The sequence below is a fragment of the Paroedura picta genome, chromosome 3, assembly GCF_049243985.1.
Source record: "Paroedura picta isolate Pp20150507F chromosome 3, Ppicta_v3.0, whole genome shotgun sequence".
NCBI lineage: Eukaryota > Metazoa > Chordata > Lepidosauria > Squamata > Gekkonidae > Paroedura > Paroedura picta.
Window position 1 is genome coordinate 130,367,901 of NC_135371.1, and position 27,874 is coordinate 130,395,774.

At 40.7% G+C, this 27,874-nt stretch overlaps 2 protein-coding genes across 5 annotated transcripts in view; one reads left to right on the forward strand and one right to left on the reverse strand.

Annotated features, from left to right (window-relative positions):
- The window catches only part of SAP30BP (SAP30 binding protein), a 39,792-nt gene extending 19,077 nt beyond the window's left edge, over positions 1 to 20,715 (reverse strand). Inside the window, exons 1-3 of one of the 2 annotated variants that reach the window (XM_077327812.1) lie at positions 20,512 to 20,715; positions 19,375 to 19,484; positions 15,713 to 15,760 (exon numbers count right to left, since the gene is read on the reverse strand). In XM_077327812.1, coding sequence (XP_077183927.1) covers positions 15,713 to 15,760; positions 19,375 to 19,484; positions 20,512 to 20,620 — 267 coding nt within the window. In that variant the 5' untranslated portion in view covers positions 20,621 to 20,715. Of the gene's footprint in view, positions 1 to 15,712; positions 15,761 to 19,374; positions 19,485 to 20,383 lie in introns of both variants that reach the window. The other variant, XM_077327811.1, reaches the window with a different exon arrangement.
- Positions 20,716 to 20,727: 12 nt separating this feature from the next.
- RECQL5 (RecQ like helicase 5) overlaps positions 20,728 to 27,874 on the forward strand; it is a 63,758-nt gene continuing 56,611 nt past the window's right edge. For 2 of the 3 annotated variants that reach the window (XM_077327795.1, XM_077327797.1), the window contains exons 1-7: positions 20,728 to 20,909; positions 21,639 to 21,773; positions 23,087 to 23,208; positions 23,695 to 24,213; positions 25,385 to 25,490; positions 25,927 to 26,038; positions 26,483 to 26,645. In XM_077327795.1, coding sequence (XP_077183910.1) covers positions 21,653 to 21,773; positions 23,087 to 23,208; positions 23,695 to 24,213; positions 25,385 to 25,490; positions 25,927 to 26,038; positions 26,483 to 26,645 — 1,143 coding nt within the window. In that variant the 5' untranslated portion in view covers positions 20,728 to 20,909; positions 21,639 to 21,652. The remainder of the gene's footprint in view (positions 20,910 to 21,638; positions 21,774 to 23,086; positions 23,209 to 23,694; positions 24,214 to 25,384; positions 25,491 to 25,926; positions 26,039 to 26,482; positions 26,646 to 27,874) is intronic. The other variant, XM_077327796.1, reaches the window with a different exon arrangement.

Here is a 27,874-nt window from a genome sequence, read left to right on the forward strand (position 1 = left end):
CCCCCACATTTTTAATTTTCTCTTTGCTCTCACGAGCGATAAAAATATTTTAAATCATGATTCTGAATGGGTGGGAGGTAGACACAATGAGCAGACGGCAGGAAGAAGAGATCCATGCTCCATTGCAGATAAAGGGAGCAAGTGTCACCTGGTCTGACATCCAAGTATATTAAAAGTCAGCTAATCATGTGGGTTGTCAGCTTAAGTATTCTTCCCATTTCCCAACAGCCAGTATAAATATACAATTGTATCTAGGTCACCCATAGCTCTCTCTCAAGTGTCTATGATTTATTACTTCCTGCCTATACTTTATTACTAACATTCCTGTATAGAACGCTTTCCAAACATCTGAGGAGGACCTGACCTTTATTGGCCCTTCCTTATTTTAACAAATAGTCAACGAGACAACCTTGAATTATGGGTGAGAGTTCCACTAAGCATCTATGAGAGAAGAGCTTAGTCTCCTCCTATAGTGTGGAAAGGCAGCTTCCCTCTGTTAGTGAGGGGGGTGCAGCTGTTTGCTGTTAAAAAAAAAAAGAGGGGACCAAGGCTGTGGAATTTTCCAGGTTGCTTCGTTCACTGCTGTAAATGAGAGGCACATGCCCTGGAAGCAGAGCTTCCACTCAAAGGAGTCTTCTATTTTCCTCTATCAACCCTTTGCAGCCACTATTCCCCCCCCCCCATGTACCACAGGAGGTCTCAGAATGAAGCACATTGTGAAAGAGTGCCTTGCTGACATGGAAAGGACAATTAAGAATGTCATATTATGTGACACTCTACCTAAGGACCTTCAGTTTGGGAGACAGAGAGGAAAACCCGTACATTGACTGGAATTTTAAGAAACCACTTTCAGTGCGTGGCTTGTCAAAAACCATGGGGACAGCTGTTAGTAAAAGGGGAGAGCTTGAGTGAAGTCATCTTGTGTCTACAGAACATGTTTGACTGTGACAGACTGCATTTTTAAAAGCTTAAAAGTGCTGGGTAAACAGATAAAGGACCATGAAGGGTTAATTCTTCACAGCGCTAGAGAGCCTGGAGTGACAGGTTATTCCAAGAGATCCAATTGGTTAGCATCAGCTGAGTAGAGATAGACCTGAAAGCTACATGTTGCGGGGAGAGTCCATCAGATTTCTGCCTTGACTGAGTCTGATTTCGGCCTTAGCTGAGAGTAGTTTAACATTGCTAAAATACTATACTGTGACAGGGTGGGACAGCCAGAGGTCTTTAGCAAAGTTGGAGGAAAGTTGGCAAGGAGGTTTGGGTCACGGAAAAGCATTAGATCTTCAAGAGAGATTAGAAAATTCCCTACCCAGTCAAAAAGGGTGATAGCTTTGAAGAATCCACAGCTCCCTGGTCTAATGTGGTTAGAGCAGGGGTTTCTTGACAGCCCTGAAAGGGTTTCTGGAATAGGTGCGAGTTAATTATTTTTTATATATTTTTAAAATATGTTAAACATTTATTGGGTGATATGACCACATATGGGCATGTCAACTCTCTCCTCTTTCCCGAAATGGCCAATGATGGGCCTGGAGACGGTTGGGAGGGGTCCTGGGTGGGTATGTACACAGCTATGCTTCCAAATCATATTCTGCATGATTGCACAACTTCTGGGGCTTTCTGAAACTTGAAGAATGTTTCAGGGGTTTCTCGATGGTAAAAAGGTTGAGAAAGGCTGGATTTGAGAACGCCTTAAACGTCAGTTATAAATCTGAGACAAGTACTCGTGTTTCAAGAGAAAGGAGTAGAGTACTGGAAACCAAAAGAGTCAGAGAATGCTCAAAGTGTGCTGAAGTGTTTTGGGGGAAATACTGGAGCAAAAGTCTCTCAACATAAAGATTTCAGTTATTCTGAAAAGAAACTCTCATTATTAGCCTGAAACACAAGAGGTAAAGTCTGTGCATATACTAGTTATAGCTCAGAAATTTCAACACCTGATTTCACCTGACTTTCCCTCTCTACGTTAAATACAATATTTTGTTATTTTTAAATTTCAAAATGCCTCAAGTAGCATTTAAGTAGTTCAAAGCAGCGCCTCAAATTCCTGGGCTGAGCTAATGGCCAAAATATTGCAGTGTGACAGGGTGGGGCAGCCAGAGTTCTTCAGCAAAGAAGAAAATACTTCACTAAGGTGGCTCAATCAGGAAAGGTAAATAAAAACAAAGGGGAGTAGGGCCATCAAAATGACATAACCAAAAGTCTATGAAATCTCTGTATTTTATTACCAAAAACTGAATTACATAAATTTTAAGCAATACAAGTTAGTTTCAAACATCTCTTTGACAGCAACAGAGTGATTGCTGATATCTCTAGATCAGTAGTTTTGAGAAACTGTGGGGCGTGTACTGTGGTTATGACTGATTCATGCAGGACAACAGGGCTTATCAGACCTATAACCGAGCTTACTGAGCCTTACAATATGTACCAGAAGTTTCTACATTGAATACAGATTATATGGCAAATGCATGTTTGCCATATAATCAAGCTTTGCATGTTTCTTCTCCATGAAAAGAAAAAAGGGGACAATCAGGTGCTAAGAGGCATTCCAGATATATTGACAATACTTAAAAATATCAACCATTCTTTGTTTAGTTGTTACTCAACAATGGATATTCTTAGTAGATTAATTGAGCAATTTTGCTGCTAAAAGGAACCTGCTAGCATATTAATTAAAAAGTCTGGGGTCCTAATGGGAGACATTCAAGGAGAAATGACACTAATAAGCATAAACAACAACAAAATTATCCCTTCAGGATGCATACACGTAGTTAGGTCTTATAGATGCACTTTACAATAAGTCACTACATCAGAGAATGAACTATACACCCACTCACAGTAAAAGCCATCATAATTTAGGAAACAAAAATCTAAGACATGAAGTGCAGGAAACATTCTACTCATCAACTGGTTTTTGTCTAATTGAAATACAGAAGCTGCCTTGTTTTATATCAAGTATGAACTACATGGAGATGGTGTACACAATTAAAAAGGAGAGGTTTATTTCCCTTCTCAGCAGTGCTGGTGGGAGTAAAAACAGTGGAAGAAAACTAAAAATAATATTTCCCCTGGATGTATCCTGTTTGCCAGAGCTGTGACTAGGCACCAGGGCAAATGCCAAACTTGGGATGAAAAGCTGAACGTCTCTGGGGGAACCATTCCAGGAAGCAGAGCAAACTATTCTGTGGATTCTGAGGGCACAGGAAGGAATCCTGGTTTCCAACATGTCAACTTTACACTGTACAAGATAGAACAAAAAGATATTATCCCAGAGGCAAACAGGAAGGAACAACAATATAGGACGACTTAAGTCCTCAAGCAGTAATCTTTAATATCTTAAAACAACAAAAAGCAGGGTCTGCCTTCTTCAGCCATATTTATACTTACAAAGCCACTGCAACAGACTGGCAGGCACTTATGCAAACAAGGTTTGTCAGAACAGAAGAAAACTGGACCATGAAAGTGAATTAAAATGGGGATCCGTAAATATGCTAATACTCTTCACCTGCCATTTTTGAGAGATGCTCACCAAATGATAAACTATGCCCTGTCTGTTACACAGAGCAGTTATAGGTCCTTGCCCAAATAGTACTATATATGAAAACTTCTACAATTGAAGCACTGTTTGCAAGGGGGGGGGGGAATCTCATCACCCCACCCTTTCATTATACAGCCCAGCAAGCACCTAAAAAGCCATTCCTGAAGACCACGGACCCTTAAGCAGTATGGAATGCTCCAAGAAGGGGGAAATGACAGAAATTTCTCCCTGCACTCTTGCAGATAAGCTTTAACAAGAGTAAGTTAATCCTTTCCTATCTACACATTTCCCCCCATGATATATTCTACTTTGTACATAAGGACTGCCTGACCATCAAGAGTAAGGGCTGAGGGTTTACAAGAAAAATGAAGCAAAAGATAGCCAAGTTGCCACCCGTGAGCTCTGCACAGTTTCTATCTATTGAGACCTTAGAAATCAGAGATTGACTATCCATATGGCCAAAACTACTGCCACCAGTCACCAAGAGTGGAAACATATTATAAACAAGGCAAAAAATCCAGCAGCACCTATAGCAGCATATTGGCTGAGAGGACAACCTGCTCCACCAATTAACAGCTAAAGGATAAAAAAGCTCTATTGAATCGAATCTCTGCAGCCCACTCTAGCTGGACTGCAGTATTTACTGATAAGCCTCTGATTAGCAGTTTAACATGGATTTCAATTTATTACCTAATAAATGCCCTGTACATTTTCTGGATTTACTCCCCACACACTGAATCTGAGCATTATCAGCCTAGCATATTTTTACCCCGAGAACTTTACACGCAATAAAAGCAATACGCAATACACAATAAAAGCACTTAACAAAAAGACTTCTATACGCTACTTATTCATCAGCTACACTAGTAAATTAAAGTAGAGTCAGACAAGTCTGGATTAGCCCTGAAAATTAGCTCTTTCTAGTCTTGGTTTTCATGTTTAGCCAGGTGTCTTCTGTTAGACTCTGACATGCTTAACAAAACAGATATATTACACAGTATTATAGAACTGTCTGTCCACCTAGCTCCATCCAGTAGACTCCTTAGTAAGGGCCATTGGGAAAGAGTTTTTTTCCCTGGTAGATAACAAATGGAAATACCTTTCCCCACCCTTTTGAAAGCCATGCCACACCACACCCATGTCAGCAATTTGTGGTATTCAGCACTTGAGGGAGTCAAGGGTTTGTCACAGCCTGCACTTGGTAAGGGAAGAACAAGTAGGCACGTAATGGACATGTCTCCTTTTCGAAATCTGAAAACAGGATAGCTTTTGTGAACTGTACCCTTTAATGCTGCTAGGGATAATTAATCTTTTTCACTATGTAAGTAACTGAGCAGAAAGAAGCAGTAGGAGATAGAAAGACTTCAAGTCCAAGAGTGGTTCCCCCCGCTCCACCAACTCTGGATTAACCGCTAAATCTAGTAAGCACCACTAATAAGCTTTAGGGGCTTAGGGAAATAATATACCAATTTACTGATTGGCCAGCAACTAGTTTTGCTGAAGAACCACTTTTAGAAGGAAGTGACAGGCCAAGGCTACAGGCTCTGCCCTGGAAATGGCCTGCTGGCAAGTTCTGCAACTGGGACAAACCCCCCTTCCATCCACACCCCTCTAACCTCTAGCAGGCAGCTGAAGGGTTGGAATTGGCTCAGAAAGTATAGGTTGCTGATTCTTTATAGCCTAGGGAGATTTCCTATGTATGACTCATAGCAGAAGGGGCATTAGTCACACTTTCCCTTAATTCCTCTTAAACTTTTAACCAAGGGGTACATAAAGACAATGTTTCCTATTATTACCAGAACTGATAGCTTTTTGCAGTCCCATTTGGAGCATGGCATAGGATCCAGAGACTCAAAGTTCTTTTTAAAAACGGCAGGTTTCTAACCCCCCTTCTGCAGACACATGCTTGAGTAAACTTTTACATAACCTGTATGACTGCAGAATATTTCTTCATGGCTTCCAGCTACCTTTCTCAACCATGATATTGCTCATAATAATACTTGCATTTGACAGCAGCTCAAAATATCAAGACACATCCAAATGAAAAAAGAATTATTTGACAATGTTCATTTTAATGACACAGCCAAAGTGGTTTTAGGCTGACTCCAAGAATAAAACTGCAGTAAGAGTTTCATGAAAATATGGATACAGAAATGCTAGGTTGTCTTGGTGACCAAGTAAAGCTATTTTTTTCATTATGAGTACCATCACACATAGAAGATAGTTTCATAGGGTAGCTATGTAGATATAATGTAGAACATCTAGATTTTAGTATAGATTCAGGTGGATGGCCATGTTGGTCTGAAGCAGCAGAGTGAAATTTCAGTTCAGTGGAACCTTTAAGACCAATACAAGTATAAGCCTTTGTGTGCAAACAAACGTCTTCAGATTCAGTGAAAGATAATTTCTTCACTCAATATATACAGGTGTGCATGTGTTGAAGGGGGGGGGGGGTAATTGCCAGGAAGGGCTAGTTAGACTCAAGATCCATAAGTAACTGAGCAATAAATACAGCTAAAATTTGGTAAGATATCTGAATCTCAACACATAGGCATACAGATAAAAGAATTAATAAATTTTCTTTAATGATTTGTTTAAAAAACCCAATCAATATTCAAAATGCACAGATTTGAATCTAGGAAGCTAGATTTGAGGATGCTAGCATCATAGAGATCAACATAATTTTCAGGATATAAGCTTTCGAGAGTAAAAACTCCCTTCATTATATACCTGAAAAGATATACTGGACTTTAATACAGCTGTACTGATGCATGCATTTTATAACCTGCATATTTTCTCTACTCAGGGGAGTGTTGCTTCCCCATTTACTTGTCAAAATTGTGAAGATAGATCCTTATCTTTGAAATGTTTCTCTCAAATATTAGATTACAAACCAATGGACCAAAATTTCTTTTATTTTGAATCAACATGATTCAAAATAATCAACATGATTCAAGCCATGGGAGAATAGAAGAGTAAGAACAAACTCAATGGTAACATACAAGATGGAACTGTCCACATTGAAATAACAATACAGTAGCTTTGGGACACCCCTCCCCCACAAGCAAAAAGGGTATATAGCAGTGGTCCCCAACCCCCGGTCCGGGGACCGGTACCGGTCCGTAAATCAGTTGGTACCGGGCCGCAGCTCCTAGTCGTCCTCTTCCCTGGCTGCAGCCTTGGGGGCTGCCCTGCCACTCTGCCGCCAGCTCACCTTTGTGGTGCTCTCCAGCAGCCACCATGACTGGGGCTCCCCCTTGGTGTGGTACTGCACAGCTGCTGCTGGCAGCACCCCCCAGTGGGCTGCGGGAATTCAGGGGCACCAGCGGGAAAGCAAGTAGAGCAGGGACTTAGGTGGCGGTGACTAAAAGACTACCCCCCCCTGGGCCTCAGCAAAATTGTCAAGCATTGACTGGTCCCTGGTGATAAAAAGGTTGGGGACCACTGGTATACAGGACATCAGGCAGTACTCTTGCATTACCAAGGGTAAGTACAAGAAACAAGCCTAATCAATGCCTCCCAACAGTGGGACATTTTGACTAATATGAAAACACTATAAATATGGCTAAAGGAATATTCTATTCCATGTCACTCAAGCCAAGCATCTGTTTAGAGAACACTATATGCATAAGAGTTACATTTTGCCCTTTAAAATCAATAAGTCATAGTTTCCTTAATCTATGTATCAGGAGCAAGTGATGCTCTAATCTGACATGTGGTACACACATTCCCATACTAGGGCTTATAGAGAATTGTGTCAAAAAAAGAACAGTTCTCTAACTGTATTTTAGGTGCCAAGATAAAAGCCATGTTATATCTCACCAAAAATAGTAAGGATCCTAGGCAAAGTGAAAGGTACAAGATTGAGGGATTGATGACATTCAATATTACATACACTGAAGATAATTTCAAAAACATTTATAACATTAAGCAAAAAGCAAGCAATTTGATGAGCCAATATCAGCCATGGCAATTTCCTCTTGAAACAAGGGGGCAGGGAAGAAATAAGCCTTCTTTCAATTTCCATCAGGCTTTGTATTGTCTATGCAATGCCACAACATACAAACTATTCAGACACTTTGTGGAGCCTGCCCTTGAAAGGAATGATAGTTCAACACACAATAGTTGGCAGTTACTAGTTAAACATCTGGACTTTGCTATCCATAAAATAAACATGAACATAACCCTACTAACAGATTTTCTACTTTCTGAGGTCATACACCTTCCACCACAAACTAAAGATTCTCCCGCAAAAGTCTACAATTTCCTTGAAGGACACCCAACAGAATATAAAGACAGTTATTTCAGAGGCTAAATAAGGCTGAGTGAAGGTAGTGACAAACAGCCACAGAAACATTTCTATGAAATTACAATTTGATAAAAGATCATTACAGCCGTGGTGAGCTTCATCATCATGCATGTAAAGTTATCTAAAACCTGCAGTTAATCCATAATTGCACAAAGAAAAGGCAAAATATTTAGCACTCAAAACTGTACCCACCACCAATGTAGTAGACCACCTTGGCAGGGGATGGCTTATTGAGAACAGAGTGCAGTATACCTATCCCAAATGTACGTCATGTTGCTATACATAAGAACACAGAGCCTTTCTTCTCACTATACTCCTGTGCCCCAGGGTAAATCAAAATCCACTGCTTTTTTACCTCTTAATTTTATATTGGGTTTATTTTATAGTTTCTTTTGTAATAAATTTATCTTTAAAATATCCTGTTTGAAGTCTAAACTTAAAGCAAACATAACTTCTTAAACTAACTTTTATGATTCTTATGAAGTGGACACCGACCTTCCATCTTACAGACTGCTTAAGTTACTAGTTAATATGATTATTAACTTTTGTGGGGCAAGATTTTTCTCATCTTGTTATTCCCCAAAAACGCAGGGCTTTTATGCTTGCCAGGTTTAACATTCTCCCATCAGCAGTTATGGCGGGGAGATTTCAGAAGATTCCTTACATACAGAGACACTGCCCATGTAAACAAGATTTTATAGAAACCATACAACACGTTTTTTTGTTACTGCCCTTTATATGATACTATTCGGGCTAAAGCTCTAGATTTACTCTTAATTAAATGTATTGGCTACTCTGATAAGTACAAGGTAAGTTCCTTGTCTCCAATCAGGATCCAGATACAATTGATAAAGTGGCTAAATTCTTACAAATGGCAATTAAGCTGCATGAACTTAAGAACTAACTGACTGTATTCTGATCTGTCCTATTTTTTATGCCAATAAAGGTTGTTGTTGTTGTTAAAAGTATTCTATCACCTTCATTTCCTGCATGTGGGATACAGGCCTAAAGCAAAAAGAAAAGTCTGGAAAACAGCATGTTCTTGAGAAAATTCCAAGTAAACTCACTCTACAAGTGCAAGCGCATTGTGAATAAGATTTCTATCTGGGGACATAAAATTCAGCTAAAAAATCAGCACATAACTTTCTAAAAAAGTAAAAGAGTTAAATATTTAAGAAATGTAGAATACTGCCTGAGGTTGGGATCTATTTTGTTTAAAACTGATATGCTTTAATGATGCAATTTTATTCTGAAAGTAATAAAGGGATATTTTTAAAAAATTATTTGGCCACTCCTTCATTGATACAGATCAGCCTACCCTGCTGTGCCCCCCCCCCCACACACACACTCTATCTCGGGATGTTGGTGTACCCAATGGAATAGCATGGTTAAGTATACTTTGCCCTCCCCCTTTTGACTGGTAGAAGTGTATTCTGCCAGAGAACATGACCAGAAGCTAAACCAAGATTTCCATGAGGTTTCCAACCTAAGAACTGACCAGATTCATAACTGCCTGGCTTTAACAAGTTTGCTGTACACTGGTTATGCAGCTTCAACAAGTTGGCAGAAGGCAGTTGCAGAGCACAAGGCAGATCAATTTTTCAGACTTTCAGCCTAAATTAATAAAATAGCTATTCAGCAGTTCATTCCAGTTTGGAAATGAATTAAGCGGAAGGTTTAGCAGACCCCCGTTTAATAGGGAAACCCTCTTGTACTAAAACCAAAGAATGAATGAGGTCATAGGTGCATCAAAAAGTAAACATGGCCTTTGAGAGTATCAAGACCGAGAGTATCAAGACTATCTTGGAAAGCCATCAGCAACACAGTGTTTTGCTCATACAATACCCTTTAAAAAAATCTAAGCAGCCAACATGGCAGCTTTCCAATCCAACCCTGAAATGGGGGATGTCTATAAAAGGCACTCCTTCAAAGGCTTCTAAACATTCAAGCCCATGAGTGCCAAACATTCACTTGAAAAGGGCAAGGCGTTTTTTATTAACTGGCTTGTATCGGTGTAATCAGACTAGTAATTATGAACAAAGTTAATGATTATCCCATGAACACCACCTGCATAGTGTAAGAAGGGCTGGTCTTTCTTGACAACACCATTACATATAGGCTCATAAAACATAGGTCCAGAATTCTTCAAGCTTCAGGAAGCTTTATTATAAATACCTTATGTTTCCTTTTTCTAGATCGGGAATAGGGGCTAGGCTTCAATGGTATATCACTTCAATGATTTGAAATTATATTAACTGGGCAAAGCAACCTGAGAAAGTTCACTTAGTGTCATTTTTAGAAGACATATTCCTTTTAAGAGAATAGTGCAGCCATTAGTCATGAGCTTGGGGGATACTTCCAGAGAAAAATTCAACAGGCAGTTTTCCTCAAGCACTACTGATTTTCTGTGCTATATTTATATACCATAGTTCTCTCCAATGTGGAGGGGGGCGATGGGGGGTCCAGTGCAACTTATAATAAATATATAATAAAATGAAGGAAAGGGCAACAAGCCTGTGAGGAAGGTCCAGCTGAGAGTGTGTGTAACTGGCCCAAGGTCACCCAACAAGATTCCAAAGAAGAGCAGAGATTCAGATGCAAGTCTCTCAGATCCTACTCTACTACTACTACACACAGTTCTTCCCCCACATCTGCAATAATTTATCTCTCACCACCTTCCAACATCAAGATCCTATATGCTGCCACACATCTTCATTCTCACAGCAATTGCCTGGGTAATTCCCTTTGCCTTGATCAGCCTTTTCCAACTTTTTTACTGTTGATAAACCCCTGAAGCACTCTTCAGGCTTTGAAGACCTACAGAAGTGGTGTGATCTTGCAGAATATGGTTGGGAAGTACAGCTGTGTACACACCTACCTGGAGCCCCTCCCCTCCCCACCCCCTCCTGGCCCATCATTGGCCATTGGGTGGGTGGGTGTGAGTCAACATGACCAGATATGGTCATATCACCTGATATTTTAATTTGTTAAAACATTTAACTCCCAGCCATTCAGGAAACCCTTCCAGGGCTATCATGAAACTCTGATTGAGAAAACCTGGTATTCAGTCAGATTACCGGGCAGGCACACAACATTTTCCTTAGCTGAATATAAAATCACAAGGAGTTCTTTCCTCCTCTGTAATTTCCATCATGTTTGACTGATTTTCACCATACTGAAAAACACACAATTCCAAGGAACAAACCCATTTTTTTAATGTAACTTAAATAACAAGTGTTACCAGCTTTAGCAGACAAACTAACTGAACATCTATCTAATCTAATAATATACAGAACTAAAATAACAGTATCATCTCTATATTGTAATGCAGGTATTGTTTTGTCGGTTAAGATTTGGAGAATGGAAGACTGGATTTCTTACATGTTGATGTAATAGTTTAAAAGTAGAGGGGCCAAGATGCAACCCTGCAGTTTCTCCTTTGTCAAGAGGGATGTTAGTGGAGAGTTAGCCCTGCATGTTACTTTTAGGTAATTTCATTCATGCAACGAGAGGATAAGTACGTAGAGTCTTCAGCCTATTATTGAGTTCTCAAACTTTGCCCAAAGCCTATTCCTGGAGATACTGTCAAATGCCGCTCTGAAATCCATGAAGGCAGCATAAAGTAACCTATTAGGCTTGGATCAGGCACTGAAGTAGAATAGTCAGCTCTGAAAGCTGCCTGGTCATCCATTGGTATATTTTCTAGCCAACCAAAAAGTTTCCAGTATAGGTGTATAGAATATAGTGTATTAACAACACTAAAGAGATTAATTGGATGATAATACATAATTTCTACTCTCTATATATATTGGGTGGGATTCTTCTAATTTGTTCAACTAGCATTAGACCCTTTTTCCAATGCCAATAGAACCCACTTCTACCAACAGAAGGGCCCAGAGGAATGTTTTGTGTTTACACAATATCTCCAAAGGATCCAGCCTATCCCCTATATAAACAACAACAAAATATTACTAACATTTCTCTAGTTTCAACAAGCTGCTGTGTTCTGGTAATACAACTACAGCCTAGTATAAGAAACGATGTGACAATTCTTGTAATTTCCTAGATATTTCCCATTACCAAACACTGAGCATGCATATGCAGCTAACCAGAAGTCACACCCAATTTTCAGTCATTTTACCATAAATTTAAAAAAATAGGATCCACTTGTACTAGTCTTGCCCTCCAGCTAAAAAGGGAATGGCTGTTTGGTAACAGTGTCTGAACTTGAAAAACTTACCAGGACACACTGTTCAGATACATACTGCACATGCAGTTCATCAGAAAAGCAGCTCATTATAAAGTTTTGAACTTTGTTATCTATGACAGATCAATAAAAGCAGTATGGATTACCAAATGAACTTGATATTGTAGCAATTTATTAAACTTGGGGAAGTTTAATATGACACACAAAACCAGGACAAATCCCAAGACACAGATACTGCTGATTCCTCTCTACATAAATGTTTAATTACACTGCATTACAATTGATCAGCTAACCAGGCACTGATAAGGGGGCATCATGTTGCCTTTGAAACAATTTCATTTTAAAAAGGAAAACAGAAATAGGGAAGAGCAATGAAATGGTCACATAGGGCCACATGCTGAAAGTTGAAGGGTTCTGCAGAACCTGATGAAGTGTAAGTGGTTGATGAAGTGCAAGTGGGTCCTGTGAGTATCTGCCACACCTCCAGAATTAGGAGGGGTCCACACACCCTCCAGAGCAGTGGTTCTCAACCTTGGGGTCCCAAACCCAAGTGGGGTCACCTGGCCCCTTCTGCAGTGTTACTAGGTTGGTGGCCGCGGCGGCGGTAATGGCGGCAGGCAGCGGTAGAAAGCGGAAGCGGGCAGAGGCGCCATGGCACTGGCTGCCTCCACACTACCTCCAGATTGTTCTGCACCCATGCACGCCACCCTGCGCGTGCGCTGCCCCCACAGTTGGGGTCGCAGCCTGAAGGCGGTTGAGAACCTCTGCTCTAGAGTCCCTAGAGGGGAAAGGACTAACAGACCCTCCCGTAGCCCTTTAGGTAGCAGAAGGAGCTAACCTGTCCTCTTAGGAAGGAGTCCCTGGACCCTATTCTACCTCCTTTGAATGGTTGCCCTGCCTTCACCTAGCCAACTGAAGCTGGTATATTAAGGCTCAGGGCAACCCCTTGCAGCAACTGCTCCTTTCTTATCCAATTCTGCTGGGAGAGGCATAGTCATCCCTATCTATTCCACAATCCAGTGTAATTGTGAACATTATTACTTTTGGAAATGTAAAAGATGTCCTCTTCAAACCTGCACCCATTTATTTACTTTTCTCCATACTTTTTATCTCAATCTGTCTTACAACGGCTGCCAAATGATAAGATGGTACTTGCAAAATAGGCAGAAATTGAAACTGGCATTATAAAATCAGGAACAAATAGAGAAACACTGCCACTGAGTGGGCAAAACAGGTATGAAGCTTTGGATTTCAAATCTGCACATTATGGTGAGCAGGCACAGGCTTTCAAACACAGCTAACATATGGTTCTGCATATTTCAAGTAGTAATACGGATTATCCAGAAAAATCGGAAACGGAAAATTATCTGATGCTCTAAATAAGAGTGTGAACTGACTTAGAATGTTTTTTATTTAGAAAATTAGCTTCAAAGCCCATTTTAGAAAAATGGGCTTTGAAAGGAGAGAAGGGGTAAGGGGAAGAGAATGAGAAGCCCCCCCCCTTCCCCAGCCTACCTGATCCTGGAGTCTGAGGGCTGCCGTCGGCGTCAGAAGAGTTGGCCAGTGGAGAGCAGTCCCCCAGCTAGATGGGCCACGGGGCTCAGTGGCGTAGAGCCGCCTCTGGGCCTGGGAAGGGCTCTCACAGCGGCGGAGCCCTTCCTGGGCCCAGGAGCAGCAAAGAGGCCCCTCCTGCCGCTGAGAGCTACCCCTAGACCCAGGAAAGGCTCTTGCCATGTCCCGCCGGCTGTGCCAGTGGAGAGCTTCTCCTGGCCCTGGGAAGGTCTTTTGCCACGTCTGTGATGTAGCAGTGGTAGCGCAGGTGGGATCTGTCCGGGGTGGGCCAACCAGCTTTGCCCTATTCTGCCTCGGACAGCCGAACTGGCTCCACCCCAGGGCCAGTTTCACTTTTATATATAAGAGAACCATGGATAAGGATTTTATATATAAGAGAACCATGGATAAGGATAAACTCTAATTGTATGCCATATTAGTTTTCTGTCCAAACAACACTGATGCAAACAAAATAAAATTGTGGTATTAGTTTTATATTTAAAAAAATTCAAAGCTCTATTAGTAATTATTTACAGGTAGAGGTATCCCCTGTGCAAGCACTGAGTTATGTCTGACCCTTGGGGTACCGCCCTCTAGCGTTTTCTTGGCAAACTCAATACAAGGTGGTTGCCATTCCCTTCCCCAGTCATTACCGTTTTACACCCCCCCCCCCCAGAAAGCTGGGTACTCATTTTACCGACCTCGGAAGGATGGAAGGCTGAGTCAACCTTGAGCCGGCTACTGGGATCGAACCCCCAGCCTCATGGTCAGAGCTTCAGACAGCATGTCGGCTGATTTTACAGGTATTAGTCCAATAAAATAATTACTAACAAACCTTTGCATTTCTTTGAATATAACACTAATATCACGATTTTCCTTGGTATCATACCTCCCTTACATAGGAAGAACAGTGAAGGCTCTAAATAGTACTGAAACAGTATTTTTATAGGATGTGACCCTCCCCTCATCTACTTTAACAGAGTTTAACTCTCATCCATTACTTGTTCGTTTCATGTATGATTGGTGATTACAATATCCTTTCTACCACGTTAGGTGACATAAGTATTTTAGTTTGGGCTTTGATCTGACCTGCACAGCTGAAGTTGTGTGTTGTTTTCTGCATCTACCCATGTTTACAAATCAGTAAAACATGCTATGGCCAAGAACTTCATAGTCATGCACTTAATGAAGCAGTACTTTACTTCATGTGCCCTGGACACAATACCAACCAATTTGTTCTGGCAAAACGTAGCTGCACCATTACTAAAGACTGAGGAACAGTTTCTCTATCTGCTTTCTTCACATTGTACATAATTTTACATGCCTTGGTGATGAAGTCTTTTCCCACATTAAAGAGCTACTGACACATTAAGCTTCACTCATAGGGAAGGTAAATCAACCACAGTTGGGCTAGCTATTTCTTTTCCACAAGCGTTTGCATTTATACTTTATTTTTTTCCTTGAAGGCCACCCCTCACTGCTGGATTTGTACTACAAATCTAACTACAAATTTACGTCTAAAAAATACCCCAGAATGTTTTGGCAACAGAGACAAGCATACACTAAAATTGTTGTGCCACTCATTTTCAGACAGCTTATAAGATTTCACAATATGTACTAAAACAAACAAAAATACTATATAATTTATTCTATTTGAACATGTTACCCTCCCAAACAAAACCTGCTTAATTGACATGATTCATGTCACATTATATGCCAGTAAAATAATCCTGCCTGCTACAGATTTATGTTACTCATTAAATCTTAATCTGAGCACATCCCAAAAACTATACAGGCAAGCATGCAGAGCACACTTGGGGAAAAAGGTGCCCATTTAGGGATCTAATAAATCATCTATTTTCTTGAATTACACTGGAAGTAGGCAGAGCACACAGCACCAGAATTCATGCTGAAGACACTCATCCCAGTTGCCTCTTCCAATATTTAAAATGCGTAGCTATTCATAAAGTTTTCCAGAGTTCCATTTCATTTGTTGCCCCCCCATAAGAACCAGCACCAACTAGCTAACAACCACAGTCTCAAGCGATGAACTAAATCATGCCATAAAGAGCCACTGTATATTCCCACCCCATTGCAGTACTCTTCCAAATACCTTTAGGTCATCAGTCTCAGGTTTTTCAGTCTCAGAATCGTCATCTTCCTATAAGACAAAGAATTTACAAGATTAAGCTTTATGGAGTGGGCTTCCCAGTTCCTGCATATGCAGCAAAGGGCCCAGTGTCTTCTCTTCTGTCCAGCTGTGCTTTTTCATAGGCCCTTGCCCTCCCTTGGCTGATTACAAAAAGTCCATTCTGATAAAAAGTGGCATCAGACAAGACAGTACTAAAAATGACTATCCCTATAGATTCTGTGTCCGCATAAAGTATGAGGAAAAGACAGTGAGATGCCAGCCATGCAGATATGAACAATATATTTATTGTGTGAAACCCTCGTTTAATACCACCAAACTCCTTATGAAAACAGACACACCTACAGAAGAGATCTAGTCATACTAGCAGCTGTAACATGTTCTGATTTTTGTATCCACCGAAGTGTAGTTCCAAGTGCACCTTGCCAAAAGAACAATTCAAGATTAAAACCACCCAAGAACAAGATTAGCATTGCCCTTAAGTTCTATCACCTAACTTGACCTTCCTGAAAAATTCTGTCATGCTCAAAAGCTGCCACTCTTTTCCAGTAACATAAATCTGCTCCTCCCAAAAGGTACAATCCTAATCACAGCATCACTCCTCTAAATTTACTGACATTTAGGGCTTTTAGAAGAGGGTTAATTCTTCTTAAGATCACATTGAATATTACTTTCCAAATCCATTATGTGTCTTTTTTGTGCTTAGGAACCTTCTACTTGGTTTTCTACATTAGGCACATACGGTTTTAATCCAAAAGAGGATCAAGGATTGATTGTGTCGGCACCCTGAAAAAAAAGGCTGCTTAAGATATAACTAGAGTCTCACTTTAGCCACTGTGTTAAATAGGACCTAAAATATAAACATTATTATGGAGGACCACAGGTTGACTACCCCTGCTCTTTATGACAAAACTCACATACAAATGTCATTACGCAAGCTTAATCCAATGCCAGAGTCACAACTGCTTGCAGAAAATTAGTCCATACCCAAAATCTATAAAATTAGACCAGAACAAATGACTTCACTGTACATTACTGCATGAACAGGTACCAAGCCTAGGAAGGAAATATGTATATTCTTCCTCCTGACTGGCCCTGCCCCTGCAACTCCCGCCCTCTGTCCCTGAACTCTAGCCTCTTTGCTCTCAGACGCCTCAGTGCCTGTAGCCAGCAGCAGATAAGGGGAGAGGGCCCTGGGCAAAGGGTCGTGGTGCAGGGCTTGCTAACTAGGGCCTCTTGGCCTAGTAAACAGGGCCTGCTAACAAGGGCTTCTTGGCCTGCTAGGCTGGGCCTGCTGACGAAGGCCTCCCGACCTGTTGATTGCCTGCTAAGGAGCTCTGTCCCTGCTCGCCCCATTTGATCTGGCTGCGAGCTGTGGCCCAAAGCCACCTTAAGCTGCCTGTCCAGTGGCCAGGAGAGGCCCATTCTTAGGATCGGGCTTTGAAGCTAGACTAGAAATAACTTTCATTAGCACCTTCTGAGGCCTCAATGATTGGTAGCACCCTCTTTTTTACACAGGCAACCTGTGCTGTAATGATGATTTAATTCCATGCACATGACTGTGTATGTGTGTGTGTGTGGGGGGGGGGGACATAATTTCCAAGAGAAGGGATGAGAAGAAAGTTGACTGGGGCAGATTCCGCACCGGCGGAAAAGGCCAGGAGACAGCTCATATGGAAGTGGGGCTAAACCCTGTTTTCACATGATGTCACTCTGCTAGGCCAGCTCCCTCCCAGGTTCAGCGTGTATTAAGCTGCCATTGCCTCACTTTAAGTGCTCCAGAGGCCAATGGCGGAGGCCTGTGTGGAGCAGAGGTGACAAAAAATGCCGTACTCTGCTCCATAGTACCAAATGGGGCATTTCCCCCCTGCAAACTCCTCTGCCACTCCCAACACAGTGGCAACTTTGCACCGCGGCTACATCCCTGCAGGGACACATTTCAGTGACAGACATAGGAACTGGAGACACAGGAATTGGCAGAGTATGCTGCCCCACCACAACGCACCAGCAGCACCCCAGAGTGGCACCATTAATGTGGAATCGGCCCTAGTGTGCCATGCTATCAGAACTGCCACAGGTGTAAGACGTTTAAACAGATTAGGAAGCAGTGTGCCATTATGATCTTTAACTTTCTAACTCTCCCCATACACTTCACTGTACACCTGCATGCTAAGTTTCACTTACAATTTAACATGAGTGAGAAAAGTTGTTTCAAATTATATTTTTGCTTCATCCAGCCAAAAATATATGTAAGCTATAATGTCCTGACACAAACATACATGTAGACAAGACTTCACATACTCTACTAATATGTAATTATTTCCAGGTTACTAAAGCAGAAATGCAAATGGACTCAGTTGAAAATGTTCTCAGAAAACAACTGTTGAAATCACATAACAAAGTTCCAAGTTTGGGATAATGATTGGTATAGTTACCTTCTATAATTTGCTATCAAGGATAATTTTACAATACTATTTTAAAAAATACCATTAAACTCCATGTGCACAAACTAGGAATCAATATTTCTAAGGGTATATTGCTACAGCGAGAAAAAAGGGACTATTAGAATAAGAATGATAAAAAGAACAAACTGCATTCATCTTTGCTTCTTTTGGTGCTGTTAATCTTATTTTTTCATACCATTAGTTTTATAATATTGAATAGAAAACTAGCAGCCCCCTGTGAAAACAGTACAAAGGTGCCCATCCACAGTCGAGGTAGGAATCACTACCTACTTAGGTATACAGGGAAACATGATTTTATAAGTTAACAACAAAAACAAACCCTTCAAAAAGCGTCCTGGGGTCTAAAAATGTTCAAGAAGGAACAAATTATTGAGCATAGCTATATGACAATTAAGGGTGGCCTACGGAAATCAGCCTGTTCAAAGCTCTAAGAAAATTCTGATGGAGATTTTTGGCATATAATTTCCAACTCTTCCCTTGCTCCATTATTCCTTATATATATATATATATCCCCTGCTTATTGATATACATGAAGTGCATAACACTGTTCAATGCTGCCAATAAAAACACAACGTTAAACAAAAAATAACTTAATTCAAAGAAGACTTTACTACTCTGATGGTATGCATGGTCTGAAAGTATGACCTCTTTTTCTCCAGCCTCTACAAAATCCAGGTCTGGCATGGAACCATCCCTCTTTGATTTGCTTCTTTCGCTATTTAACCAAATTATTTGATAACTGCATTCTTAAAATTGAAGCAAAACATTAACTTTAACAACTTCACAACCATATTTATACCACATATTTTATCTAAAGAAGAAATGAATGAAGTGATTTTAAACATTACCCCACCACAAAGAAGTTTTATATACAGTCTTTCAGTATAAACAGAACAGACATTAATAACATAATGCAGCATATTCACAGAACTCTAGCTTTGTGCTGCATTCCAAGGATACAGGGGTTTAAGTGTATAAATCCAGCAAGCTCATGTCCATATTAAAAATGCACAATATAGGAAAATTTGTTAGAGAAAGGAAAAAACAGCCAGCTTCAGTTTCATCGTTAATTCAAAATTGTAAGTTGATATGCACACAGCACAACTGAAATATGCATATACAAAGAACCAAATTAGCTAGTATAAAAAGAAGTCTACCTACCGACTGTTTACTATTTTCATCATCATCTTCATCATAACCATCCTCCTCTCCATCCATCTTACTGAAATCATCTTCTCCATAACCTTCTGACACCAGGCCTCCTTTCTCCTCTAATCCAAGCAAAATGAAAGGGGGAAAATCCAGATTTAGTAACAGAAATAGATGCATACACTGCAAAAATACTATATGCTACACAGAAAATGCATAAATAATAAATACATTTTGAAAAATTTAAATAAGAAGCCAAAAATCCTTTAAAAAGTGCCCCAACAATTATAAGGTTATAGCAGACACCAGTTGTATCTTTAATTAAAAATGTTCAGATCAGCAGTCTCACAAGTGAGAAAAATTACAGCTTTACAGATATATGCCTTACAACAAAGTTGATGATGCAGCATTACATGTGAAACTGCCATATATGTACGAGACAAAGATTACATATCTGATGATTACAGATATTTAACATTTAAAAAAAAGAAAAGAGGTTGTGGAATTGCAGGGGCTTATCGTATTTACTTCTTGTACACCTCTCGGGGACCCATAGCAGTTTACACCATCCTACTCTGCTCCATTTAATCTCACAACAATCCTATGAGGAAGGTTAGGTTGAGAGTAGGCTCAACGTCACCCAGTGAACTTATTTCAACCTGGGCCTCTCCAAGCTCTTAACTACTACAACACAAGGGATCGCTTATCATAGGAGAAGAGGACAGAAATAAAACTCCCAAAAATGCTTGCGGAAGGCACGCGTGAACAGCGTTCGGTTGGCACGTAGACGATCCCAAATCCAATCTCTTCAATTAAAAGGGTCTCGGGTCAGTCAGAGTAGTCAACAGTGGACTACGCGAAGCAACGTCCCGGTTCTGTATGAAACAATGTTATGTGCTCAAATGCTTCCCCTCCCCCAATCCAGTGAAGACCCCTGAGAAATCAGCGAAAAAACCCACCGCCCCCTTCCTTTCGATCTAATCTGAAAGAGGTGGGATTTCCCTCTCCTCCTTAACCCCACCTGGGCCTGCTCCTCGCTCGCTGCCTGCCCCGCCGGCTTCACTACCCGACTCTGGCTCGGAATCCTCCGCATAAACAGCTAACGAAGAAAGAACACTTTTCTTTGCCGCCGCCATTTCCCCGTCCCACCTTCTTCCCTCGGTTGTCTTCCGACGCGCAAGAGTGACGTCAATTCAGCGGGCGAAGCGGTCGTCATAGTAACGAGGAGCCGCTGAGCAGGGGGACAGTTCCTCCGCATTCTTCATGCTTCACTCACACCTATATACACACGTACACAGCTTAAGAGGAAAGATGAGAGGGAGAAAAAAGCCTTGAGTCTGTTTCGTGTGATGTAACGAAATTCGTAATCGACGTACCTCGCGAAAACTTGGGGTGACGTCATCAATTCGCGCTCAAGCCGTGCCGGCCGCGTAAGCAGCTGCCGGAAGTTGGATCCGCGCACTATTAACTGAAGGACCAGAGAACCATGGCGGAAAGATGTAGATAGGAAGAACTCAGAGGGTCGTAGAGGAACACCTAGAAGTCGAGTGTGTGGAAATCTTTGGACTAAAATATTGTTACTAAGGGGCTAGGAAGGAGTGCTCTGAGCGTTCTTACCTGAAAAGGGAAATAATTTCTGCCAGGGAAAACTTTACTCCGTAAACGGAAGTAGGGTTTGGATTTCCCAAGTCTCGATTTTTCTCCATTCTCTGACGCTTTTGCGCTAGGAAGTAGCATGAAAGTACTAAGAAGGGATAATAAAAAGGTTGTGTCGTTCATTCAGGCGTAGTGCGATTGTGGGTGTTGGGCTCCTTTTCTTCGCTTTCTCTCCCCCCCCCCCCGAGACTTGATAGTAGTGGGTGAATCTTCGGGTAGCATAAAGTAACGTGGGATTGGATTTAGAAGGCGGTTACTTAGGATAAAAAGACATACGGATGTGAAAGGTTTCTGGAAATGAAAAGAAGATTGTCCCTTCTAGAGTTACAAGGGAGCCCAGAAAGTATGGAGTTTTGAGTTACTAGCTATAGTTATGTCTGTTAGTTCTTGCATAACCTTCTACCCTGTCCCTGTTTTTAACTTTTCTGTTGTTGTATGAAGAACTAGATTAGTGAATGCAGGTACTGTGGTTATGATTGTGGTAAAAGAATACTGGGCCAAATAGACCTCTTATTTGCTAATAGGACCATTTAGAGACTCAGGTCTTGGGGATAGTTTGCTGTGGAAATAGTTGATTGTGTTGCAATCCTTTTCTTATCCCTGCCTTGAATCATTCCTAGTATCTTCCTGCAAGATGAACGACTGCTTTTCTGCAAGACTGGAAGGCAGAGTTCAAGGAACTCTGAAAAAAGTGTTTGGGTTTGATTCTTTCAAGACTTCATTGCAGGAAAGGGCAGTTATGACTGTGGCAAAAGGTAAATGACAGCTGCTTTTTTCTTTGTTATCAATAACAGAGGTGAAAGATTTTATCTCCGTTCCTTAGGTATACTATTACATTTGTATTCTTGTGCTAGATGTAAAAACACCTTCAGAAAACCAAATTCCACTCACTGAACAATCACCTGGATTCATCATCTTTAATAGCACCATTGGGAAGTTAGTGCATTAGTAGCATAAAGAATAGTACAGTAGTATATAAAGAATGCTTAGTTTGCAGCAGTTTTCCAAAGCAAAATTTGCAGGCCTATCTGGCTTTTTGTTCTCTTTATCAGTTTCCCAAGGAACTGCTGCTTGATGAATAAGTGAATGTTTGAGCAAATAAAGTTCTCTGTGTTGATCTTTCTGGTTCCTGTCTCCCAGGAATTATTACATTGGTGGTATGTTCCTTACTGTAAGTTCAGCAAGTAAGCATAGGATTTTACCCTTAATTTGCCAATGTACATGGGTTCTAAATTTTGAGATCTCAAAATATGAGTGACTTCTATTCACTTGTAGCCTTCAGCACTACATAATACAGACATGTCAGTTTTTGTGGCTAGGTAGGTAGTTTGAACTTCATGTTATCCTTGAAAACCCTTTTGAAAATCTCTGATGCACAGTCTAGTGCTAAAGTTCTAAGAGCAGTAGCCTTGTGAAAGAGCCTGAGCCAGACTTGTGTCTTCTGGCTTCTACTCTTATGCATTGTATGTGTGTGTGTGTGGGATTAATTTTTAAAGAACCCTTTTGACTGGGAGACTGTGACTTCTATCAAGCTGTTTATCTGAACAAGGATTTGAATCTGTGTCACACATATCTAGAATTAATCCACTGCCATCATACAGGATTTGGCCCTTGACAATTCAAAGAAACCATAGGAAACAGACTGCTATTGTTGGTATTCGCCATTGGCAACATTTACAGCTAGGGCCTAGAAGATGGTAGATTGAAGTTCTTTGCTCAGAATTTGTTAACAATGGTATCAATTTGATTGTTTAAAGAGGCACAGTCTACTGTTGAACTGGGTCTTCTAGCTTCTGTTGGTAGCAGTGTTCCTGAGGTTTGCTGCTTCCAGAAGTGCTCTGTCCATTGTGGTTATGTTTTTCCAGTGCAGGACTTCTAATGCACAGTGTTGTAGTGTTAGATGATAACTATCAAAAAAGTATTTTCTCGTATTTGACAATATCATATTTAAATAACTATTTCAAAAGTGCTATATGTTTTTCCTTCAAGGACTTTGTATCCAGGCCCTAAGAGCAAATTTCGAGTAAATGAGTAATGTATTTTAAAGTCTTGAATGATGCTTTTGTAGGTGAAAAGGACGTCTTTATATGTATGCCCACTGGGGCAGGGAAATCTCTATGCTACCAGCTTCCTGCAGTCCTGGCATCAGGCATCACCATTGTTATTTCACCTTTAATTGCACTGATTCAGGTAACATCTCATGTTTAGTGAGAGGAAAGAATCTGTAAACTGATAGGGGTCAATTCAGAGACCAAAGAAAAACGTGAGATTACTGAAACAGATATTCTGTTAGCTGGTCCAACCTTATCTAAAGTACTTTGTTAGGCATTGGATCAGTGTTATATTTAGTTGTGCAATTTTGTGTTGATATACATAACCCAGTGAAAATTGTACACATTTTTATGTCAGCTTTTAAAAGATGTTCTCCAGCTACTTGAAAGACTGAGGACGTACTGTAAATTCTTCTCAATAATGTATTTCTATAAAAGTTGAGAGGCCCTTTCCAATGAAATGTGCCATGTAATTCTCTTCAAGAAAATATGAGCTAATAGAGTATTTGGAGAATTTTGAAAAAGTCAGACTTGTGGGTTATGTTTGATTATTACTAAGCCTTTGTTGCAACTATTTAGGTTAAAAGATGCTGACTTCAGGATATGATGCTTTCTTCTACCACAGGACCAAGTGGATCATTTGCTGTCACTGAATGTCAAAGTAGGCTCTCTAAACTCCAAACTTTCTGCTCAAGAGAAAAAGATCATCTTTACTGACTTGATGAGTGAGAAACCTCAGATAAAGCTCCTGTACATCACACCAGAGATGGCAGCTTCCCCTTCCTTTCAGCCCACTTTGGAAGTTTTGGTGTCCCGAAATCTTCTCACTTATCTGATAGTTGATGAAGCTCACTGTGTTTCCCAATGGGGACATGACTTCCGACCAGACTATATGCGGCTTGGTTCCCTGCGTCATCGTGTACCCAATGTGCCATGCATAGCTTTAACTGCCACAGCTACCAAGCGGGTTCAGGATGACATTATAACATCACTTAAACTGAAGCAGCCTGTTGCCACCTTTAAGTCATCATGTTTCCGGTCCAACCTATTCTATGATGTGCAATATAAAGAGCTCTTAACTGATCCTTATGAAAACCTGAAAGATTTTTGTTTGAAGGCTCTTGGGCAGAAGAACACTTCTGGGGTAGGTTAAATTTCTACAAAGCAGCATTTTAATTTGTTTTAAATGTTCGATCCTTCCTTCCTTGTAGATTAGAGTTATTTGTGGTACAGCTCCAAACCAGCTATACAAATGACACAACTTTTAACATTATAAAATAAATTTCAACAATGATCATGATATTAGCCATTCAGTCATATTCATCTCGTAGCAATCTTATGTCTCAGCTGTCTCCACGTCTTTTGATCTTGCACTGCTTCTCTGAGTTGTATGATGCTCTGGCCAGTGTCTATTTTGATTGTATCTAACCACTGTGTTTTTTGTCAGCCTGGTTTCCTTTTATCACAGACCAATCCTACCATAATTGCTTTCTCTAATAAGTTGGATTGCATGATATGGCCAAAGTGAGTGAGCTGGAGTTTCATTATTTTGCCTTCCAGTGACATATCAGGTTTTATGCATTCTAGTATTTCCTTGTAACTTTTGCTGTCCGTGGAGTCAGCGGAAGCCTTCTCCAGCACCAGAGTTCAAATGAATCAGCTCTCCTCTTGTCCAATTTTTTCATCATCCAGCTTTCACAGACCTAAGTGATTATTGGAAATATGACAAATTACATTTGGTAGTCTGGTTTATGTCCTTGTTTTTCTATGTTTGGTTCAAGCTCCTCATTGCTGAGTGTCCTAGAGCAATTTGAGGTTTTATTTCCATCCTGCAAACACCACACAATGCTTTAATCCAGTTGCTATAACTTTAATTTGGATATTCATGATATTTTGACTACTGTAACAAGAAAGAAGCTAGAGTAGTGGTCAAATCGAGATTTAGGGTGGCATGGAGCTGCTTCGAGAATAACAGCTTTGGCCAGTGAAAGCCATTCTGCCTTCTAAGTCTTCAGTATGTGCTGCAATAAAAACTACCTATGCATTCTTAAATCTTTTCCCACAGAAGCAAGGACTACAACTTTAAGTTAAATAGAGGGGGGAAGAAAAAATAAATCTTCACCAGGTTGCATTTTCTACCCTTTGTAGTTTGAAGATTGAGTTTTTGAGGTACAAGCTAACTACAAGGCGTGCACTTAAAATCCATTTCCATTGTTTGTCAGTTGTTTTGACCTCTTAAATCTGTAGCATTGATGGCCCTTAATGGATTTTCTTATGACACTTGAAATTGTCTGGTCTTTCTTCCTCTTGTGCAGGGCTTTTTAGGCTGTGGCATTGTCTACTGCCGAATGAGAGAAGTCTGTGAGCAGTTAGCTATTGAGCTAAGTTACAGGGGAGTGAAAGCCAAAGCCTATCATGCAGGTAATGAAATGGGTTTTCATCTTAGCTGCTTTAAATTCAATCATTTTCATAGAATCATAGAATCATAGAGTTGGGAGGGGCCATAAAGGCCATCTAGTCCAACCTCCTGCTCAACGCAGGATCAGCCCTAAGCATCCTAAAGCATCCAAGAAAAGTGTGTATCCAACCTTTGCTTGAAGACTGCCAGTGACCAAAATTATTGTCTAATTTTCAAGTTCTAATGTGTAGCCCAAGGGACTAGTAACTAGAGATGGGCACAAACCCCACCTCTATGGATAGACAATAGGATTATGGGGCAGAACCAACCCTGCCAGGGCCTGGGAGCCACCTGAACACAAGTCCAACTTGTGAATGTGAAATATATGAAATCATTACCACTTGTAAACAGTATAAGGATATATTATTTTTGATATTATAATGCCTTGTGTTTTCTCAGGATTGAAGACAGCAGAGAGAACATTAGTTCAGAATGAATGGATGGAGGAGAAAGTTCCTGTAATTGTTGCTACCATAAGTTTTGGAATGGGAGTTGACAAAGCTAATGTCAGGTATGTGTAGAGTCATCCCAAATGGGTAAAGCATTGTTTTTATTTTCCACTATATTTCCTTAAAGCCTAAGCTAGTCTGATCTCATCAGATCTCAGAAGCTAAACAGGCTTATCCCTGGCTAGTACTTAGATGGGGGACCGCCAAGGAAATGTAATTTCTATGCAGAGATGGGCAGTGGCAAACCACTTCTGAATGTCTCTTGCCTTGAAAACTCTATGGGGTCTCCATAAGCCAGCTGCAACTTGACAGCAAAAAGAAAAGTTCCTTAAGACTTGGAAGGACTTGCTAGAGTTTATTTTTCTTCTTTTCATTGATGGGATGGTCTTGAGGGAAAAGGATCTTGTCACAGCATGGTCTAGATTTAGGCTGGCTTTGTATTTGTATTCAGTCCTGTACGTGATATGTATTGGAATGTAATGGCTTAACTTTGTTACACCATATAGATTTGTTGCACATTGGAATTTGGCAAAGTCTATGGCTGGGTATTATCAGGAATCGGGAAGGGCTGGAAGAGATGGGAAGATATCCTGTTGTCGCCTCTATTACTCTCGGACTGACAGGGATCAAGTCAGCTTCTTAATCAAGAAAGAAATTGCAAAACTCCAGGTAGGAGCTTTGTGCAGCATTGTTCAATATGGTTCGGTTCTCTGTCCAGTTAGCCTATGATGGGTTAACCCCCAGCTTCAAAATGTATTGTCTGTAGCCTAGCTTAACAGTATATTTTTGTACTGAGGGTAATTGAGTATAAATGTTTTGTTTTGTGAGCTGCCTTGAGCATGGCATATGTGTAGACCTGCACAGTTCACTTAAGAGTAGCTGGATATGGAACAGGACTAAAAGTAAGAACACAAAGGTGTTAGGTAGAGATGCATAGCTGCAGAAGCCTTTATGTCCTCCAACAGACTTCCTAGGAATTTCAGTATTACCAACATAAGAAAAGCTGAGCGGGATCAGACTATCCGGTCCAGCATGCTGTTTCATGTAGTGGCCAGCCAGCTCCTACAAAGCAGCAACAGGGAGAGGTTTGGGCCCCATTCTCTGCTTGTAGGCCTTCAAGACTGTCTCAGAGCAGGCCATGGGAGCTACAGCCTTTTTCTGCTACTGCCTCTCAGCAGCTGTTAGTTGGTAACGCAAAGAGGCTTTAGCCCCCATGACCAGCAGCTGGTAGTCAGAAATACGCTGCCTCTGAAAAGGGAGATTCCATTCATTCTTTGATAGAGCGATCTTCTATGAATCTAATTCCCCTTTAAAGTTATCTTAGGTCAGACTTGTGGCAATAAAAGTAAGGTAGTTGCATATTGTGTGAAATATTTCCTTTTTCTGCCCATTCTGTCTGTATCACAAAACTTGCTTTTGTTGCTGGTGTCCACTGAGCTGTCTGCCATGACACCACTTCCCTCCTGAGTCAATACTTTTTCAGATCCCATTAGAATCTTCTGCCAACATTACACTTATAGCTACATTGTTACCTACTCACAATGTTTAGAGAGATCCTCATAGAGCGACTGATGTGATTTGTTTGCAGGGTTGCCCAGTTCAACCCAGATTCCAGGTAACAGTGAAACAAACTAAATAGTACTGTTGTCGTGGATATATGTCAATACCTTTGGCTATGATTTTTGTTATTCACGTGAAGAACACGATCACTCTCCAGTTATTTTATTTTCATGAGGAAGCTTCTTTGTGGAACATTGAATTCCCTATCAAGACCCAATGCCAGAAAGTTTCTAGTTGTTATGAAATGCAGTTGTAGGAATGATAAATACCCTGAGTCAAAATTCTTTGTTTAAAAAAAGATTTGAACCCAGATCCTAATCTGATTCTTTAACTGCTAT